Raw genomic sequence first — 21,388 nt, 5'->3', positions numbered from 1 at the left:
ACAGACATCCAAGAAAGGGTCTCACGTATGAAGAACTGGACACCACCAGGCCCATACATGATGCACACCTACTATTTAAAGAAATTAACTTCTCTCCATGACCAATAGGAAAGACAAATAGACCAGCTACTAATAGATGGAACCTACCCTTGATGTTTAACTGAAGACTATACAGTCCTGAAGGACCCCCAGAAGGGAGCAGTTTCAGCCAACAAACTTTTTTTCATTCAATTCAACTTATATACTATATAAGACCAATTAAAGACAAAGTCATCTCAAGGCACTTTACATAATAAAGTCAAGACTATAAAGATGTATGGAGTGAACCCAACAATTCCCCCTTGAGCAAGTCCTAGGCAACAGTGGAGATTAAACACTCCCTTTAACGGAAGAAACCTCCAGCAGAACCAGGCTCAGGGTGGGCGGCCATCTGCCTTGATCGGTTGGGGTGAGTGGAAAGTGAAGAGAGAAAAGAAAAGAGCAGCAAAAGCAACAACAAGACATCGGGCAGGTTGGTAGGACCAGTAGCTGCACACTGCTCCAGCTCCAAAGATGGGGACACCTGCAAAAAAGGACAGAGAGAGGGAGACAGAAAAATGACAAAGACAACTTCGGGAGAAAACAAAGTTAATGTGATACAGTGGTGACAATTGTGGGGTGAGAGGAGAGGAGAGAGGGTTCAGAGGAATAAAGGATCTCAGTACATCAGGGGGTGGGTCCCCCAGCAGTCTAAGCCTATAGCAGCATGACTATAACTAACTAAAAGCTTTATCAAAGAGGAAGGTTTTAAGCCTAAACTTAAAAGTAGAGAGGGTGTCTGCTTCCTGAATCTGAACTGAGAAGCCCATTAAACTGTCTCTGCTCAACATGGAAGTTCCTGTCAAGCATCATAGCAACCAAGATGAGCAGGTACATTTCTCAATAAGTGAGCAGGGCACCACTTGTTAGATAAAATGGTCACTCAAGACTACAAGACCAGATATACCAACCTGTATAACTACAAGAAAGCCAAAAATCAATGCCTCACATGTGAATACTGAAATGCTTGGAACTATACAACACCAATAGGACTTTAAGAAGTTAAGCATGAAAACAACCCTAGAAGTCAACAAGGACAGTATTTACAGAGGAGATGCTCTGTTCCCGCTCCTGTTCTGTGTAGGGCTTAACCCCCTTAGCCAGACCATCACTAAGAGTAGTTACAGATACCAACTATGCATGACATGAAGCTCTACACCAGGAGGGAATGTGTTTACAGATGAAGGTGGTAGGCCAGTAATGAAATACAGAATGGACAAGAGATATAGGGTACCCCCAGGGCTCTATAACTCTTTTCCTGTCATATCGAATTAGGAAGGGTCTTCCTGCAGCCAATTGGGTTTTGTTTAGCACCATGTACCTGCTGTTCCTGAGCTGTTGGAACATTGGATCATTTGGACCAGGTGTTGTACACACTTGCTAAATCCCAATATTTAGTGAGCGTGGATTACAAACTGTGTGATGCTGTTGCTCTCTGGGATTTTCATTCCACACAGCTGAAGGCGTGAATCAGACAGAGAGCATTAAAGTCCTGACTCTGGTTCAGCCAGGACAGGTGGGTGTTGGGATAGTTGGAGGACAGTTAATGTGTTTAGAGATGATCACAAAAGAGCTACAGAGCAGCAGCTTTTCAACTTTAATTAGTTTTTTGTGACATTTGCTCTGCTGTCATACATTATTCCTGGATTCTAGTGATTTATCTAGAAATCTAAATAGTGATGTTTCTATTTAACAAGTTCTAATATCTTATTTCACACACTCAATCGTTTGATTCCAACATATTTTAATCGACATTTAATGTAAAACCAAACATATGTGTAAGTAGAATATTACTAATTTTGTGTGAAGCCTCGGATTAAAAAATTATGACAAAATATAGGAAAAGGTGTAAGTCATGACAAAGAATGTTAACTGACAAATATATTGAGGCATGAAAAGATTATGAGGTGGGGGGTTAACATGCAGTGGGTCTCTTTAATAATGCTTTCTTAAAACAAAATAAGGCAAATTGCTGCCAGAAAAACCCTGAAAATTAGTGTTTATGACTCTTTAGTAATAAATTAGCACAATATAACTTCATCAACAAATGTAAGACTATAATCATCATTGTGGGATTGTTAACTGATAACATTCCGCCTTCACTGTGTGGAACATTACTGGTGTAAAATACTTTCTGAGAAAATGATTTAATAGTAATTTTAACTTAGTTTTTGTCTTATTTTTCTACATAATGTAATTTTGTGGCTGACCTGGCAACAATCTCTGGTCCTGTTTTTTAAATGTTTTGTTAAATCTCTTTTTACAAAGTACTTTCAGACAAAACCAAATAATTTTTCTGTTCCTCTGTTCAGGTGGGTTGATCTAAAGCTGTGGAAGAGGTAGTTTTACAAGGAGAAGAAGATGAATATTTCCTCCCACAGACACTTTATTCTCAATGGTTTTAATGAGCTTCAAACCCTGAGGCCTGTTCTCTTCCTTCCCTTCTCCATCATGTTCATCTTGTCGCTGTCAGCTAACTCTCTGCTGCTGTACGTTGTCATTTCCCAAAGAAGCCTCCATTCACCGATGTACATTCTTATTGCTGGAATGGCATTCGTGGACCTGAGCCTCCCACTGGTCTTTGTTCCCAACATGCTGCTGAGCTTCTTGTTTGACTGGAGGGGAATCTCTCTGAACGGCTGCTTGTTTCAGATGTACTTTATTCACTTTGTAGGAGCTTTTCAGTCCACGTTGTTGGGATGGATGGCCCTGGACCGATACTTTGCCATCTGCAGACCTCTCTACTACAATGAATGCATGGCTTTACCAAAATTTCTAAAGTTTGTGATTCCACTTTTGATCAGAAATGTGTTCTTAGTTATGGTAGTAGTGATCCTAGCAGGAAGGCTGACATTCTGCTTAAGTAATGTGATAGAAGGCTGTTTCTGTGAGCACATGGCCTTGGTGGAGCTGGCCTGTGGAAGCACTGCCATCAACAGCCTGGTGGGGTTAATTTCAGTGTTCCTCGTCATTGTGGTTGATTTCTTGTTTACCCTCACTTCTTACATAATCATTTTCACCTCTGTGCTGAGCTCAGGGATATCAAGTGCAAAAGCTCTTCATACATGTGTTACGCACATTGTGGTAATCAGCGTCAGTCTGATCATTGCACTTACTGCTTACCTTTCATTCCGGATCAGAAACAGTCTTCCTGCAGCCATTCGAGTTTTTTTCAGCACCATGTACCCATTGTTCCCCAGCTGTTTCAACCCAATCATCTACGGTATCAGAACTAAAGAGATCCGACAGCAGATACTGAAGATTCTGACCTGTCACTTTGTCAAAACTGTGCCCCAAACTTAAACAAATAAAAATGTATAATGTAAAATATGTCTGCTAAAAAGAGGCATATATTGATGAAAATTAATCATGGCAAAATGAAAATGCTTTTAGTACTTACAAATAAACATGCACCATATTGCAATTTTGAGTTATTGTAAGTGCTCATTTATCATTTGGCTGACATGCATTGAGTAAACTTGTCAGAAAAAGTCTGTAACACCCTTTTTAATTCATGATAGTTATTATGTAGAAGACAGCCTACCATATGACAATAACATTTCCAACATATTAATTTTGACTTAGTATTTAGTTTAAGATAAAAAAAAATGCAACCCCAATTCAAAAAAGTTAGGACACTATGTAAGATTTAAATAAAAACAATGCAATAGTTTACAAATCTCATAAACTCATTTATTCACAATAAAACATAAACAACATATCAGATGTTGAAAATGAGCAATTTTAACATTTCATGAAAAGTATTAGATCATTTTAAATTTAATGGCAGCAAGACATCTTTAAAAAGTTGGAACAGGGTGATGTTTACCATGTAGCATCCCCTCTTCTTTTAGAAATTGTCTATGAACATCTCCTCAAAGTGAGGCGACCAGTTGCTGGGGTTTTAAAGGAGGAATGTTGTCCCATTATTGTCTGATACAGGATTCTAGCTGCTCAACAGCTGCTGAATTTTTTTGTTTTTGATGCATGAAATGTTTTCTGTTGGTGAAAGGTCTGGACTGCAGACAGGCTAGGTCAGCACCCGGACTCTTCTCTTGTGAAGCCATGCTGTTGTTATGGATGCAGTGTGTGGTTTACTATTGTCCTACTGAAATATGCAAGATGTTCCCTGAAAGAGTCATTGTCTGGATGGGAGCATATGTTGCTTTAAAAGCTCTATGTACTTTTCAGTAAGGTCACTACCCCAACCACACAGTGGGCTGTGGGAAGAGGGGGCAATAGCACAGGACAACCAAAATAAATCAAAAGGCAAGGGCACTTACAGTCTTACAGACTTACAGTCCATTCTCAGTGTATTGAAAAAAAAACTAGTGAACACAAGTGGGGAGGACAGGATCAGGAGGTTGTGCTATATCATAGAAATTAATAACAAAACAAAATAGGGCCTGCTTTTACCTACAGCATGAGTGAGGAATCAAAATCCAAACAAAAACCTGGCTGTCTGGGCTACAGGTTTCGTTTAAAATGCACAATAAGGCACCAACCCGCAGAATCTGGGGCTTCCATCCGATTTTGTCATGATCCGACACTCTTGTCCACTTCCTGCCCTGGACCTTTATTTTGTTCCTCCTTTTCTTCACTTCCTGTCCCCAGTTTTTGTCTCCAGCTTCACCAGTCATTACCGCTCACAATTGCTATCACCCTGCCCTTTTAAACCCAGTCTCTGCAAGCTGTGCCTCACCCCGCCTTCGAGTTTCCCTGGCTCATGGTTTTTTTGGACTCTTGCCTGTGCTCTGATGCTTTTCTGTTACCCACATCTTGGTCTACGGCAGGGGTCGGGAAACTTTTTAGCTGAGACAGCCATGAAAGCCACATATTTTAAAATGTATTTTCGTGAGAGCCATACAATATTTTTTATAGAGTATAATAAGTTGGAATTTATTCTTTTTAATAGCATTGTTATACTGAAGCTAATCAATAATAAATAAAATACTTATTACCATTAATGCAACTTATGGTGCTGCATGGTTTTGCTGATGGCTTTGTAGTTTGGTTGATACTTGGTGAGGTTAAGCTTCATGCAGGAGTTGAGGCTTCGTTAAACCTGAGCGTAGGTTGCTCTTGAATTTGTTTTTAAATTTTATTTTTTTTTTGGTGTGAGAACGACTGCTCACATGCAAGCGTAGAACCAAACATACGGCATTTGACCGTTTCATTGATGAAATTTTATCAATGGATATTAGACACACCGCAGACCACGCTTTGTCCATTCATGCTGAAACGTACGGTACTCCTCATCTTTATTTCTTTTTCCCGTCAAAAGGGTTTGCTCTGCATAAAATACCTAGCGGACTATTTGATTAAAAGGAGGGAAGTTTACTACTTGTCCTCACAACAACCCGTGCAGGCCGTTATCCAATAAAAATACAGCTTTGGTGTAGGACCCTCCCGCACCCCGTAGGACAGCTGGGATTGGCTCCAGCGACTAGTATCCCTGAACAGGTGGGGTAGAAAATGGATGTATGGATTAAAATTCATGAAAATGTTTTTTTATTTTGAACGTTATTTTTAACACTGTAATTTCTGTACTGTTTTACTTTAAAATGTCAGCGGAATTATTCATTACTTACCGTGTTAAATGTCAGCTAAGATTTATCTGCGAGCCAGATGGAGTCATCAAAAGAGCAACAAGAGTTTCCTGACCCCTGGTCTTAGGTTTGGTTATTGTTTTGTCTCCTTACGTTCGCTCTGTTTTTCACGGGTTCTGTTGTTAGCTGTTTAGTCCCTAGTTGTTATGTGCCATTTCAATTATCCCCTTGCTTTATCTGTGTCTACTTCTTAGTTAGGTTTGGTTCACGGCCTATATTTTCGTTTCCCTCGGCTATATTGTTCCTTTGTAGTCCGAGCCCGGTACCTACTCAGTTTCTCCTGTTGTATTACTCTGTCTGGTTGTTAGTTCCCTCCTGATTTGTGTTCCCTTTTATATGGTTTATTTCTAGTCTGCACATGTCCTTTGAGTAGTTTTGTCCTCCTAGTTGGAGTGATTTTTAGTTCTCCCTTTTCTGTTATCTTGCCGTCTGTAGTAAGTAAGTTTAATCCTTGGTTCGTGTGTCCTGTATTTTCTGCCTACTCTCCCTAGTCATTGTTTTAAGTCATAGTCACCTGGTGTTCCCTTCATTTAAATAAATTACTTATTTTTACATACCTGTCTCTGTGCTACCTTTGGGTCCACATACAAAAACCTGACAGAATTTGTGTCTAGAAGACAAGGTGAAGTCCTGGAGCTGAAAGTTGGAACAGCACACCCATTTTGAACTAGGTAGTCAACTTCCTTTTTCATAATTTCTCTTTTAACTGGATTAACCCAATAGGCACGCTGCTTGATTAGTGTGGGGTTATTCAAGACAATGTCATGCTTTGTGACCGTAGTTTGAGTAGACATGTCATTAAACCGAGGTGGGAAATTCTGAATGCGCATTCCGATTACTAAGAAGGTGGAACAAGTAGTGAGACAGTATTACAGTTACCTGCCGAATCAAAAGGGGAAGTGATTACCTTAGAAATAGGGGCCCCTGGTGATGCTGTTGCTTTTTCTAGAAAGGGTACTTCAGGTATTTCTCCAGCTTTTTCTTTGCAACATAAGGACCAGAGAATTTAACACAGAAAGTTGAACCACGTACAGAGAGAAGATGGCATCCCTAGTCAGAGAATAGCCCAATTGTAAATGTTTTTGAGAGTTTTGACCCCGTGTCTCCCACCCAAATACTAGTTCAGCAGGGCTAAACCCGAGAGATTCTTGGACAGCCTCACGACAGGCAAACAACTTGTCTCTTTTGTGAATGGGAGCTTGGGAAATGGAATAAAGTATATCCTATTGGAGAATCAATTAAGGTGAGGATGGTGATGTGGATAAGAATCTGTAAAGGTTCTGAAAGTGTGGTTAAATAAAAACCTAGTTTCTGTGCAAAGCTGTTAAATTTTGATAAATTCAGTGGCTGTGTCAAAAGCAGAAAGAAAGAAAGGTCTGAGTCTGTGCTGCAAGATGAATCTGTGTAGCATCGGTCGGGAAGTAGAAAAAAAGTGAATGGCTGAGGTGTGCTCCAGCTGAATTTGTCCTTTTGCTGGACTAGTCTGAAGACAGTTACAAAGACCTCCACAATACAAGCAAAGGATTAGATAAAATAGATCTGAGTCATTTTACCATTTCATGGAAAATATTAGCTCATTTTGAATTTGTTGGAAGCACACTTCTCAAAAAAGTTGAAAGGGGCAACAAAGGGCTGGAAAAGTAGTCACTGCAAATAAAAAAACAAATGGAGGAGCATTTGACAACTAATTAGGTAAATGGGCAAGAGGTGAGTAAAAGACTGTCTAAACATTGTGGAATAATTTCAGAAAAATGTTTATCAGTGTAAAATTGCAAAGCCTTTGAACATCGCACCATCTACAGTTTATAATATAATCAAAAGATTCAGAGAATCAGGAGGAATCTCTATTCACACGGGACAAGGTTGAAGGTCAAGACTGGATGCGCGTGGTCTTCTGGCCCTCAGGCAGCACTGCATTAAAACAGGCCTGAACACAGTTCACAGTACAATCCACAAATGTAAGTTAAAGCTGTATCATGCAAAAAAGAAGCCAGATGTGAACACGATCCAGAAATGCTGCTGTGTTCTCTGGACCAAAGCTCATTTCAAATGGTCGGAGGCAAAATGTAAAACTGTTCTGTGGTCAAATAAATACAGTGTTTTAATTTGTAATTTTTGTAAACCAAAGACGCTATGTCCCGTGAACTAAAGAGGAGAGAGACCATCCAAGTTGTTATGAGCGGTCAGTTCAAAAGCCTGCATCTCTGATGAGGGGGGCATTAGTGCCTATGATGTGGACAGCTTACACATCTGGAAAGACACCATCAATGCTGAAAAGGACATAGAGGTTTTAGAGCAACATATGCTCCCATCCAGACAACGTCTTTCAGGGAAGGTCTCACATATTTCAGCAAGACAATGCTAAACCACACACTGCATCCATCACAACAGCATGGCTTCACAGGAGAAGAGTCCTGGTACTGAACTGGCCTGTCTCCAGTCCAGACCTTTCACCAACAGAAAACATTTGGTGCATCATAAAACGTAAAATCCAGCAACAAAGGCCCAGAACTCTTAAGCAGCTACAATCCTGCATCAGAAAAAGGGACAACATTCCTCTGCTAAACTCCAGCAACTGGTCATTAAGTTCTTTACGTACACATCTTTCCAACTTGTTTTGAATTGGGTTGTACGTAGGTTCATGTTTAAGGAAGTGTTGTAATTATCAGATCAGTTGTTCAAGTAGTAGCATGTTTGTCAAGTAAAGGCTCCTCTGCACTGATATGTTTGCTTCATCCAAAATATATCTCTGCAGCCAATTAGGAAACATTTTTTACATTTACAGCATTGTCAATGTAAAAGTTGGTAATAAATTACCAAGATGTGCACACAAATTTGCAAAAGTTGTACTGATTTAAACATTCATCCTGAGTTCTGTACTTTCTAACTGGTTTTATTTTGTTTCTTAATTCTGTTCCAGAATAACGTTGCTCTGGGGTATTTTCAGTCCAACTTTGTCCCTGTAGACAATAGCAGCATCAGATGGGGGGTATGAAAATGCAGTCAGTGGTTCACCAGGGACAGATGGAGGACAATTGGTGACTAATATCATCATGCTGTAAATTGAACATAGTCAATACCAACAACAAAGAAGATCTACTGATTTCTCTTCTGAAGAGCTGAGCTGTCTGCATCTTTTCCATTTTATTTATTTTTGGTAATTGTTTTCAAAGCAGCAGAAGAATCAGATGGGGTGAGTCTAATTCGTTTTCTTTGCTAGTTCCATTATCATATATATGAATTAATAGTCATTTGTTTAATACTGATACATAAAAACAAATATTTAATTTCAGAGTTGTCTCTTCAATGTAAAACCGAGGAGAGTTGAGCTTGTCTGCCGTCTGTGAGGTTTGTTGCCATGTTGATGTTTTACTTTTCCTTAACAAAATGCATTTTCTGTTTAGTGTTTTCTGATTTTTAGCTACCAACACATTTTCTAGTAAAGGTTCTAACTTCTTTTACACACGATTCCCTCATTTACCGATGCTGACATTTTTTCACTGATATAATATTTCCTTACAAATAGACCCTTACATACGCAGTAAAACTTTGTGTTCCATTACTTTGAAATAGCAAAAAGGATAAAACAAAGGTTGTTTTTTTACATCACCATGATAATTTAATAACATTTCAATTAGTTAAACTGTTCCTTTTAACATCAGAAGTAACATAAATTGTTAATAATTTTGCACAATGTGCATATAATTGTTCCAAGTCTATCAGAATGCTTGGTTGTTTGCCAGGTGCCACTTTCTTCAAAACGTATTAGCACTTTTTTTGTTTTATTTCAAGCACATCTGGTGCAACTAATGAGTCCTTTGATTAATTGCACCAAGTGTCCAAATTGCATTCAAAAGTAAATGATTTTATGAGGGATTCTATTTTGAGAGTTAAAATATTATGTTAAAAGTAAACAAATATTAAATATTTTTTTGAAACAGTATTACTACATTCATTTGTAACTAGTGTTTTGTGTTTCACTTGCTTGAACTATAGCTACTTGAATTACTTTATAGACACTTTTTTCTTTTATTTGAACTATTCAAATGAGTATTTATAGGTTGCTTTATCTTTGTATATTATATATTATGTCAAGCTGGATGACTGAGGATGCCCACAGATTTCTATGATATGTAATGTTTCTATATGGTGCTAAAACAAGGTGTCACATTAATGTTGGAGTGATGCCAGATGTTACAGTGTGGGTGTCCCCACAAAAATGTATATTTTTAAGTGTCATATGAGTAGATTTTTGCAAAAATTTGGTTTGCATATTGTCCTCTTAAGGAATAAACAAGTTGGTTTTTAGGCTTATTACTGAAGTAAACTTCTGCTACAGGAGGCGACTGGTGAATTGGACAATGGAGCCACTGAGAGACAACATCTCCTCACATCAAATCTTCATTCTCAATGGCTTCAATAACCTCGGAGCACTCAGGCCCATCCTCTTCATTCCATTCTCCGTCATGTTCATTGTGTCACTGTCGGCCAACTCCCTGCTGCTGTTTGTTGTCATTTCACAGAAAAGCCTCCACTCACCGATGTACATCCTCATTGCCGGCATGGCCTTCGTGGACTTGAGCCTCCCGCTGTTCTTCGTCCCCAGCATGCTGCTGAGCTTCCTGTTTGACTGGAGGGGAATCTCTCTGAGCGGCTGCTTGGTTCAGATGTTTTTCGTTCATTTGTTAGGAGCTTTTCAGTCGACACTGTTGCTGTGGATGGCTCTGGACCGATACTTTGCCATCTGCACACCACTCTACTACCATGAAAACATGGCTTTACACAGATTTCTCAAGTTTGTGATCCCCCTTGTGATCAGAAATGTCCTCATGATCACTGTGATTGTGAGTCTAGCAAGAAAATTGTCATTCTGCTTCAGTAATGTGATAGACCACTGTTTCTGTGAGCACATGGCCTTGGTGGAATTGGCCTGTGGAAGCACTGCCATTAACAACCTGGTGGGGCTGTTGACTGTGTTTCTCATCCCTGTAGCTGACTTCATCTTTATCAGTGCCTCTTACATCATCATATTCAGCTCAGTGTTGAGTTCGGGGAAATCGGGTGTTAAGGCTCTACACACCTGTGTCACACACATTGTGGTCATGACTGTCAGCCTGATCATTATACTTGTTGCTTTTCTGTCATATCGGATCAGAAACAATCTTCCAGCAGCCTTTCGGGTTTTCTTCAGTGTGATGTACTTGTTCTTTCCAAGCTGTTTCAACCCAATCATTTATGGTGTCAGAACCACTGAAATCAGACAGCAAATCCATAAGACTCTGATGTGTCGTTTCCTTTTCAAAACTGTTCCCCATTCTTAAGAGTCTTTTGAAGAAAATGTTGAATATCTCTGTTCTTTAAAACTACATTTACTCCAGGGCAAGAAGGAAATTGGAAACTCATAAAAAAGAAATGACATGGAAAGCTCAGGATTTTGATCAATATTATCATTAAATGTTTTAGATCTTTAAAAATTGTGCAGAATTTATTGTACCCTGGATTATCCAGTGGCATTTTGAGGCTCTGGTTTAGGTCTTGCCAATATATTTCAGTTGGATTTCATTTAGACAGATTATCAGGAGCTGTGAGCAGGAGCAGGAGATGGCAGGGGAGACTGTCAGATAGACCAGGCAAACCCAAGCAAATAATGATGGTGAACTGGGAACATCTTGCTGAGGCTCCTGTTTGTAGGGTGTTCAAGTCCCATCTCTGGGAAAATTTCTTCTGTATCCCTATTTCTACAAACCACTAGTGACTCAGAGAGGGAAAGCAGGGCTTAGCTATTATTATTATTTTCAAAAATAATAATAATTTAGTGTAATATCTTGTTTCATCAGCTTACAAAATATATACCATTTGTTTTCCTTAACAGCCTCTACCTTGCTTCCTTTAGTGACTGGCTGTGTTACTCATAAATGTATCACTGCAAAACTACAGTCTGAAGGCAAACCTTCTAACTGACATAGACCCTTGCAACACACAGTAAACAGTTTATTGTACTTAAAGACTAACAGCTCAAATACCAACTTATTAATGTTTTTTAAATTGGTATTGAGCAGGTTTCTTCATTTTTAATGTTTTTTAACGTTTTAATGACAATTATATGTTAATTTTTACCAGGCTCAGTGATAAGCTTGAGAATTAAGCAGTTTCATGTGAACGTGATGCTAGAAATGATCAAGTGGCTGTATTTCTATTGTTTTACTCACTTAATTTAGTAAATCAGTGAGGACAAACTGAACAACAGAATCTCCAGTCTGTATATAGCAGTGCAAAACTGAATCCACTCATCACTGAAGGTTTGGCCATTGCCGAACTTTACACCCAAACCTGTCAAAATTATGACCATGACCTCATCAGCAGGTTACTTTTGGAAAAGTCTCCTAAATAGACAAATACATAGATTAATCATAAAGAGTAATTCTGGTGTTGCAATAGCCATTATGCAGAGTGCAGAACAATAGACACACAGACATAAAGGAGACAATTAAGTAGATAACATACAAGGTACTTAGATACACTTTTCCACAACTATGAGATGTTATTGCAGCAACAGTTTGTCAGAAATACACATAAATCCTAAAGTTTCACTTTTTAAATTCCAGTTTATAAAGTCTATTAGAAATCTGGTGTCTTGGTGTCTGTCATCTCCCTTAATGTGGTTTCAGTCACCAACAGTGTTTGTCTCTGCTGAGTCAGCGGTTCAGCAGGGAGGTGTGGCTGGAGGAGAATCCTCAGCTGACATAATTAAACTGCAGACTGTGTTCTTTCAGTGACAGCCACTAAAAAAGAAGATGAACCAGCTGATTTAGTTTCATTTGCGCTAAACTGTCTGCAGCTCTTCATGTGATAGTCCTCATATTTAAGATTTCAAAGTCTTGGCTTTCTTTAAGGCAGCAGAATGATGTGATATTAGAGGAATCTTGTTATCTGACTTATCTTGACTCCCATTTGGACGTCTCAGGGCCTCATCCTATTCTTACCTCTATATACTGACACAGCTGAAAAAAATCAGGTTGAATTATTTCATTCTATTGGTTAAAGCTTTAATTTCATTGTGTTTTTAGTTTTGTGATCTGAATCTAAGCATCCTAAGGAAAGATGAACCACGTCGGCTCTTTGTGAGGTTTGTTGAATAAATTATTCATAATGACAGTGTATTGTGTTTCTCCTGGAACACACATGAGGCTTTCATGTAAAATGTACTGTTTTTTGCCGTTTCTGGGCGATGTGGTGTCATGACTGTCATCCAACCTAAACACAGTACATTACTAAAACTAAATATGCTTTAGTCCAATAGAACTTGCATATATTTAGAAATATTGCTTAGGTTTGACTTTAGTCAGTTAGGTATGTGGGATTTCACTTGGATTGTCAGCTTTCCTGCTACTGGAAACAAGTTTCACACTCAAGGAGTGAGTTTGGTTGATGACCTGATAAAAAAGGCGGCAGTTGTTTCTCTGCAATGTGTAATTAATTGTCTTTCAGATTTCTAGCCCAGTGAAATCAGGGCAATTTCATTTTTTTTTTGCCATTTCAGAAGTGGACAGCTGGAGAAGTCCAATATGGTGAAACACAATAAGTGTATTAAGGAAATAAAGACTTAACAAGTTGGGATTGATGTCAGACTTTCTGCTGTTGATGCCTGTGATAACATTTTTAGGTTCAATATTTACATGTAAAAAACATACACAACTTGATCTTTTCACAGTTATTAATCTGGTTTAAGTTAAAGTTGATTTTGTTTTTTTATATCATTGCCTTTTCTCTATACTTTTATTTAATTGTATTTTGAATAACAGCATCTGCCTAATGACTAAATGTATTTTTATACGTACTTTATGTATTTTTAAATGTACTTAATCCAATCTCATTCAGTTTGTGATTTACAGTTATGCTCAGTGCCAGATAAAAATGAAAAGCCTTTAATGTTTCTTCTCTAATAAAGATCCAATCAGAAGCTCCCATTAGTATCATATATATCAACTAAATGTTTTAAATGTTTTATTTACATACAGCTGCTGACAGGTACCATTACATCTGAGTTTTTAATATAAATAAACACTGGACATACATTAGTTGTATGTTGCCCCCAATACTGTTGCGAGAGCAGCTAAGATATTGAAGCCTTTATTCCTTATTTTAGGATTATATTATCTCATGTAAAGGAAATATTAAAAGAAGCATTTTTAACAGATTTTTACTAAACTTTTCCAGGTTTAACTGGTTTGACACGTTCATCTCTTGTGATCAGAAGCTATAACTTATACAAGGATACAAGAAAGAGAGCAGGGGTCCATTTTAGAGTTTGCAATCAGAGAAAACCTTCTGGTAATATACTTTACAGCTATTAAGAAATGAATTAACTGTTTCAATTTGTGTCCCTGTTTTCAGGCCCATCAACTTAAACTCTGGACAAGAAGCTTTGAAAGGAAAGGAAAATGGAAACACTGAGAGACAACATCTCTTCACATCAACTCTTCATTCTCAATGGCTTCAATGACCTCGGAGCACTCAGGCCCATCCTCTTTATTCCATTCTCCGTCATTTTCATTGTGTCACTGTCGGCCAACTCCCTTCTGCTGTTTGTTGTCATTTCACAGAAAAGCCTCCACTCACCGATGTACATCCTCATTGCCGGCATGGCCTTATTGGACTTGAGCCTCCCGCTGTTCTTCATCCCCAGCATTCTGCTGAGCTTCTTGTTTGACTGGAGGGGAATCTCTCTGAGCGGCTGCTTGGTTCAGATGTTTTTCGTTCATTTTTTAGGAGCTTTTCAGTCGACACTGCTGCTGTGGATGGCTCTGGACCGATACTTTGCCATCTGCACACCGCTCTACTACCATGAAAACATGGCTTTAGACAGATTTCTCAAGTTTGTGATCCCCCTTGTGATCAGAAATGTGTTTATTGTCTCAGTAGTAGTGACTCTGGCAGGAAGATTGTCATTCTGCTTCAGTAATGTGATAGACCACTGTTTCTGTGAGCACATGGCCTTGGTGGAACTGGCCTGTGGAAGCACTGCTGTTAACAGTCTGGTGGGGCTGGTCTCAGTGTTTCTCATCTCTGTAGCTGACTTCATCTTTATCAGTGCCTCTTACATCATCATATTCAGCTCAGTGTTGTGTTCGGGCAAATCGGGTGTTAAGGCTCTGCACACCTGTGTCACACACATTGTGATCATGACTGTCGGCTTGATCAATATACTCGTTGCTTTTCTGTCATATCGGATCAGAAACAATCTTCCAGCAGCCTTTCGGAATTTCTTCAGTGTGATGTACTTGTTCTTTCCAAGCTGTTTCAACCCAATCATCTATGGCGTCAGAATCACTGAAATCCGACAGCAAATCCTGAAATCTCTGACCTGCTGACACCATGGTCAAACTGGGAAAATTCAGACTGCCAGCTAATGTGATCACTTTTTAAATCCTTAAACACAATGTTCTTTGTGTAACAGAAAACTTATTTTAAATAAAACACTTTAATTATGAAATATATTATTTTATGGTTCTTTGTTATTTGCTAGTCATGGTTGTTGTTGACAATAACAAACACCATGTCTAAGCACAGGGTTTTCATGTACATGCTCATAGAACACCTCAGGCCTGAGATCAGTAGTTTACTTTGCGGTCAGATCTGAGTCCGTACTTTGGTGCTTGTTGTTCAAAGAGGCTATGAAGGACTTTTGGTTTGCCAAAAGGGAACTTATGGCAAACCATCAAATGCCTCAAAAAGAGAAAGCAGACTTTGACTTAGGCTGACCTAAGCAAAAATACCTTTCCACCTACTTGTCTATTATGTTCTGTACATAGTTCTCTTGTACTGTTTTCAGCTGTTTTCACTTTAATTGGATAGTCCTCACATATGTCTACATACACACTCAGTAGAGAATGCTGACAGGTAGTCTGTTAATAGTCATATATATTTGTTTGACAACCTACAGATTGTCAAATAATCTAATGTTTAGTTGACAATCAGTAGATAAGCAACTAATATGTAGTTGACCGTCAACAAATGGTCAAAAGAGACTTAAATAGTTGTTCATCTGATGAGTCTGATAATAAATCCTCATCACTCACAAAGTATCTCATTCTGTTAATAATTTGGACACAACACCATTGACTTTCAACTGACAGATAGATATGGAGTAGTTGATAGTCGACTTGAGAGAAGTTGAAACAATCTACAGATGGTGGATATTGGTTAATAACCAGTTGCCAAAAAGAATAATGGCAGTCAGCAGACACTTTCTGTAAAATTTCTAACAATTTGAAAAGCACCCTATAGACTACAATAAGTTAGTTTAATATATGTTATAAATTGTATTGTATTGTGTATACTTTCAAAATAATTTGTTACCCGAAAACAAAGCAGCACCTCGAGCTCTTCAAAACATTCCTGATAGTTCTGTTTCAAAACGTCACTTTGAAGCCTGTATTACGTGGTTGTTGTAATCATTTCATAAAATGTTTGAAATTTGAGCTGCTCACCATTAAAGGCCGACCCCAAGGTCTTTCACGGAACATAAACGGAAATTGAGGCTGAGCCAGTTGACAGTTGCACTACATCATTCAAATGAGTTCAGGCTGATTTCCAATCAGTGATAATGGCTGTTTGAAGCTGAACACAAGTAAAGAGGTCTCACTCACTGACACTATTAAAAATGCCTTAAAATGCCCAGATTTTATTAGATTTTGTGGGTTTATGAGAAGGAGATATAGACAAAGAGAAAGATAGAATATTATTTATTTTCCACTAAAATGTGTGGTTTGTTCCCAAATGAAGGTATATCACACGCATATAAATAATCATGTAATTAAATATAAATAATGTATACAATATTTACGATTGTTATATTCAGTTTATTCACACACAATCTTATTCTGACTGAAAGAGTGATAACACTCACACTCCCCACCAAAGTTGGCACCACACTTTTTTTTTTTTTGCAGAATCATAAAATGTAGCAATTCTTCAAAAACTTTGTTCTACAAATCTTTCCATGAGAGCTACACACATTTCTCCAGCAGATGTCGACAAAGTGGTGCTTCAGATGTTTCAAAACACTCCACACCATTTTCTAAATCATTTGCTTTAACTGGTTCAGAAAGCCTTGATTCTCCCATCACTAGTCCTAATATCCAAATTAAATGACTGCAACACCCACGGCTTGCAGTCAGCGCTTGATGAAACCTTTATCTCTGTAAGATAAATGCTGATACAACATTTGAGTTGACATCCAATTGGATTTCTTTATTGTGAAAGGATGTGAAAAAAAGGTAATTAGAAATATCAAAAGATTAATATGTAAATAAATGTAGAAAAAAATAGATAAATCAAAGAATAAATAAATGCATACATAAATGAATAGATGTAATTAATGTATATCTGCATTTTGGCTACACTTATTTAATTTGACATTTCAACTTATTTTTTTATTTGTACATTTAAACATTTATTGATTTCTCTGACACAAAACAGAGATGGTTAGGCAAGTAGCAGGCAGAGTGGTCAGCAGGTCAAGCAGGTAAACGTAATGAGTGAACTGGGGAATCCAAAACAAACATGGCAGAGTACACTGGGTGAGAGCACAGGGAGACCAGCTGGCAATTGACACTGTTTTCCTGTAAAAATGGCATATCACAACTGAGCCAAACAAGATATTAGCATCTGTTCCCTGAATCTCCAAAAGATAGATAGATAGATTCATCCCTATAGGAAATTCACAGAGGAGCTTAGTATCCATACACCGTTCGTAGTCCGTAACAGAGGATGGTGGAGTTATGTGCTTACTCCACCTAGACCAAATTGTTTTTTTGCTCTGGTGATAGACATGCTGACAGATGAGGTTAGACAGGAGTCAACGGTTCAGAGCAATGGAGAGTGTGTAAAAGAGGTGAAGAGGCGAGTGCAGGCAGGTTGGAACGAGTGGAGAAATTGTCAGGTGTGTTGTGTGATAAAAGAGTATCAGCGAGAATGAAAGGAAAGATGTTCAAGACGGTGGTGAGACCAGAGATGTTGTTCGGCTTAGAGACAGTGGCACTGAAGAAAAGACAGGAGGCAGAGCAAGAGGTAGCAGAGCTTAAGATGTTGAGGTTCTCTTTGGGAGTGACGAGGATGGACAGGATCAGGAATGAGGACATCAGAGGGACAGCTCATGTTAGATGTGTTGGAGATAAAGTCAGAGAGGCCACATTGAGGTGGATTGGACATGTTCAGAGGAGAGACTGTGAATATATCGGTAGAAGGATCCTGAGGTTGGAGCTTGCTTACAGACCACAGGGTGAGTGGTTCGATCCCCGGCCCTGGCTATATGTCGAAGTGTCCCTGGGCAAGACACTGAGCCCATTCCCCTCCCCAGCTGTGCAGTGCTGGTCCAAGCCCGGTAGAAATTGGGGAGGGTTGCATCAGGAAGGGTAAAAACTGTGCCAAATCAACATGCGGACAATGATCCACTGTGGCGACCCTGAACTCACGGGATAAGCCGAAAGTAGTGCAGTGAGAGAGGACATGAAGTTAGTTGGTGTGAGAGAAGAGGATGCAGAAGACAGGGTTAGATGGAGGCACATGATTCGCTGTGGAGACACCTGAAAGGGAACAGCCCAAAGGAAAATAAGAAGAAGTAGGGTCCTTAGAGCATAGGAGACCAGTCCAGTCTCTAAATCCTGATTGAATCTCTCAGTTTGAACATTGGACTAAGGCCGTAATCCTGAAGATCTGCTGATGGTGAGCCCAAGCAGTCTGCATAATTCTGTCCAAATTATAGTTGTGAACTGGGGGCCACAGTCAGAGACCATGCTGCAGGAGAGGGCCATGGAGTTAGAAGACATGTTGTATGAGGATCTTGCTTGTCTCTTTTGTGAATGGGAGCTTGGGAAATGGAATAAAGTAAATCCTACTGGAGAATCAATTAAAGTGAGGATGGTGATGTGCCCAGAGGTCGGGGGAGTTCAGTTACAAAATTCAGGAAGATGGTTGCTTGGTGACTCTTGGGGTGCACCAAGGCACTGAGGGGATTGTTGGACAATTTGGCTGGAGTGCTGATGTGACAGGCTGAAAAAAAACCCTGGGTGTCTTTTCTGAGAAATGGCCACCTGGGTGACAGCTCAACTGGAGTGAGATGAGGAGGTGTGACACCACTAAAAGATATTTGAGTAGACGGTCAGGGACAAACAGACAGTTGGTAGGACATAAGGAAAGAATGGGGTTGTTGCTGATGGTTGAAGAACAGTGCCCACCAGGCCGGACGAGGACATTCTGACATTTTGCTGTCTTGGGGTATTCTAGATTTTTATGATATGGCTGGGTCCACCTTTATGCTGCTAGCAGAAAGGATGAACTCCCATAAAGATATGGTGGATAAGTGAAACATGCATTACTCTGCTTTCACATTCAGATTGTTCAGGAGAAGACACTGGGGTATCCTGAGGATATGCTGAATTGACTCAGTGGGAGAAAAGATCAGAATATTGTTTAGAATGAAGATTCTTGGCAATAATCTGATTGAGACCCTGGGAGTCAATGCAGGGATGGAGACTCCTGGATAGAAGAGACCTGCACCTGCTAGGGAGGATGAGGGTCTGTTGAGACCTCCCACTAGGGACTTGTGAATATACTACTCCATGGCAAGGCATTCTGGAGGAGACAGAGAGTTGTTTGCCACATGTAAGCATATTTCTAGGAAGTAGATGGATACCACAGTCTATGTGGAGGGAGAGCAGTTGCCTTCGTTTTATTAATTACCTCTTTCAAGTCCTAATACATTGGAGGCATGCTGGATAAGAATCTGTAAAGGTTCTGAGAGTGGGGTTAAATAAAAACCTAGTTTCTGTGCAAAGCTGTTAGATTTTGATAAATTCAGTGTCTGTGTCAAAAGCAGAAAGAAAGAAAGGTCTGAGTCTGTGCTGCAAGATGAATCTGTGTAGCATCGGTCGGGAAGTAGAAAAAAGTGAATGGCTGAGGTGTGGACTCCCTGCTCCAGCTGAATTTGTCCTTTTGCTGGACTAGTCTGAAGACAGTTACAAAGACCTCCACAATACAAGCAAAGGATTAGATAAAATAGATCTGAGTCATTTCACCATTTCATGGAAAATATTAGCTCATTTTGAATTTGTTGGAAGCACACTTCTCAAAAAAGTTGAAAGGGGCAACAAAGGGCTGGAAAAGTAGTCACTGCAAATAAAAAAACAAATGGAGGAGCATTTGACAACTAATTAGGTAAATGGGCAAGAGGTGAGTAAAAGACTGTCTAAACATTGTGGAATAATTTCAGAAAAATGTTTATCAGTGTAAAATTGCAAAGCCTTTGAACATCGCACCATCTACAGTTTATAATATAATCAAAAGATTCAGAGAATCAGGAGGAATCTCTATTCACACGGGACAAGGTTGAAGGTCAAGACTGGATGCGCGTGGTCTTCTGGCCCTCAGGCAGCACTGCATTAAAACAGGCCTGAACACAGTTCACAGTACAATCCACAAATGTAAGTTAAAGCTGTATCATGCAAAAAAGAAGCCAGATGTGAACACGATCCAGAAATGCTGCTGTGTTCTCTGGACCAAAGCTCATTTCAAATGGTCGGAGGCAAAATGTAAAACTGTTCTGTGGTCAAATAAATACAGTGTTTTAATTTGTAATTTTTGTAAACCAAAGACGCTATGTCCCGTGAACTAAAGAGGAGAGAGACCATCCAAGTTGTTATGAGCGGTCAGTTCAAAAGCCTGCATCTCTGATGAGGGGGGCATTAGTGCCTATGATGTGGACAGCTTACACATCTGGAAAGACACCATCAATGCTGAAAAGGACATAGAGGTTTTAGAGCAACATATGCTCCCATCCAGACAACGTCTTTCAGGGAAGGTCTCACATATTTCAGCAAGACAATGCTAAACCACACACTGCATCCATCACAACAGCATGGCTTCACAGGAGAAGAGTCCTGGTACTGAACTGGCCTGTCTCCAGTCCAGACCTTTCACCAACAGAAAACATTTGGTGCATCATAAAACGTAAAATCCAGCAACAAAGGCCCAGAACTCTTAAGCAGCTACAATCCTGCATCAGAAAAAGGGACAACATTCCTCTGCTAAACTCCAGCAACTGGTCATTAAGTTCTTTACGTACACATCTTTCCAACTTGTTTTGAATTGGGTTGTACGTAGGTTCATGTTTAAGGAAGTGTTGTAATTATCAGATCAGTTGTTCAAGTAGTAGCATGTTTGTCAAGTAAAGGCTCCTCTGCACTGATATGTTTGCTTCATCCAAAATATATCTCTGCAGCCAATTAGGAAACATTTTTTACATTTACAGCATTGTCAATGTAAAAGTTGGTAATAAATTACCAAGATGTGCACACAAATTTGCAAAAGTTGTACTGATTTAAACATTCATCCTGAGTTCTGTACTTTCTAACTGGTTTTATTTTGTTTCTTAATTCTGTTCCAGAATAACGTTGCTCTGGGGTATTTTCAGTCCAACTTTGTCCCTGTAGACAATAGCAGCATCAGATGGGGGGTATGAAAATGCAGTCAGTGGTTCACCAGGGACAGATGGAGGACAATTGGTGACTAATATCATCATGCTGTAAATTGAACATAGTCAATACCAACAACAAAGAAGATCTACTGATTTCTCTTCTGAAGAGCTGAGCTGTCTGCATCTTTTCCATTTTATTTATTTTTGGTAATTGTTTTCAAAGCAG

The 21,388-nt window shown here is 39.2% G+C and overlaps 3 protein-coding genes across 3 annotated transcripts; all 3 read left to right on the top strand.

The window, feature by feature from the left end:
• Positions 1-1,393: 1,393 nt before the first annotated feature.
• Positions 1,394-3,381, top strand: LOC137129290 (olfactory receptor 52E8-like). Its single transcript, XM_067508264.1, has 3 exons — positions 1,394-1,415; positions 1,536-1,668; positions 2,451-3,381. Exons 1-3 carry the CDS (start codon positions 1,394-1,396, stop codon positions 3,379-3,381), a joined length of 1,086 nt encoding a protein of 361 aa, XP_067364365.1.
• Positions 3,382-10,048: 6,667 nt separating this feature from the next.
• LOC137129289 (olfactory receptor 52K1-like) lies at positions 10,049-11,008 on the top strand. The gene has a single exon (XM_067508263.1). It carries the CDS (start codon positions 10,049-10,051, stop codon positions 11,006-11,008), a length of 960 nt encoding a protein of 319 aa, XP_067364364.1.
• Positions 11,009-14,059: 3,051 nt separating this feature from the next.
• On the top strand, positions 14,060-15,088 carry LOC137129117 (olfactory receptor 51F2-like). The gene has a single exon (XM_067507988.1). The coding sequence runs from the start codon at positions 14,129-14,131 to the stop codon at positions 15,056-15,058; it is 930 nt and encodes a 309-aa protein (XP_067364089.1). The 5' UTR covers positions 14,060-14,128; the 3' UTR covers positions 15,059-15,088.
• The last annotated feature ends 6,300 nt before the right edge of the window (positions 15,089-21,388 follow it).

This window comes from Channa argus, chromosome 6, assembly GCF_033026475.1.
Source record: "Channa argus isolate prfri chromosome 6, Channa argus male v1.0, whole genome shotgun sequence".
In the NCBI taxonomy this organism is placed as follows: domain Eukaryota; kingdom Metazoa; phylum Chordata; class Actinopteri; order Anabantiformes; family Channidae; genus Channa; species Channa argus.
This window is presented reverse-complemented; position numbering and strand designations above follow the sequence as displayed.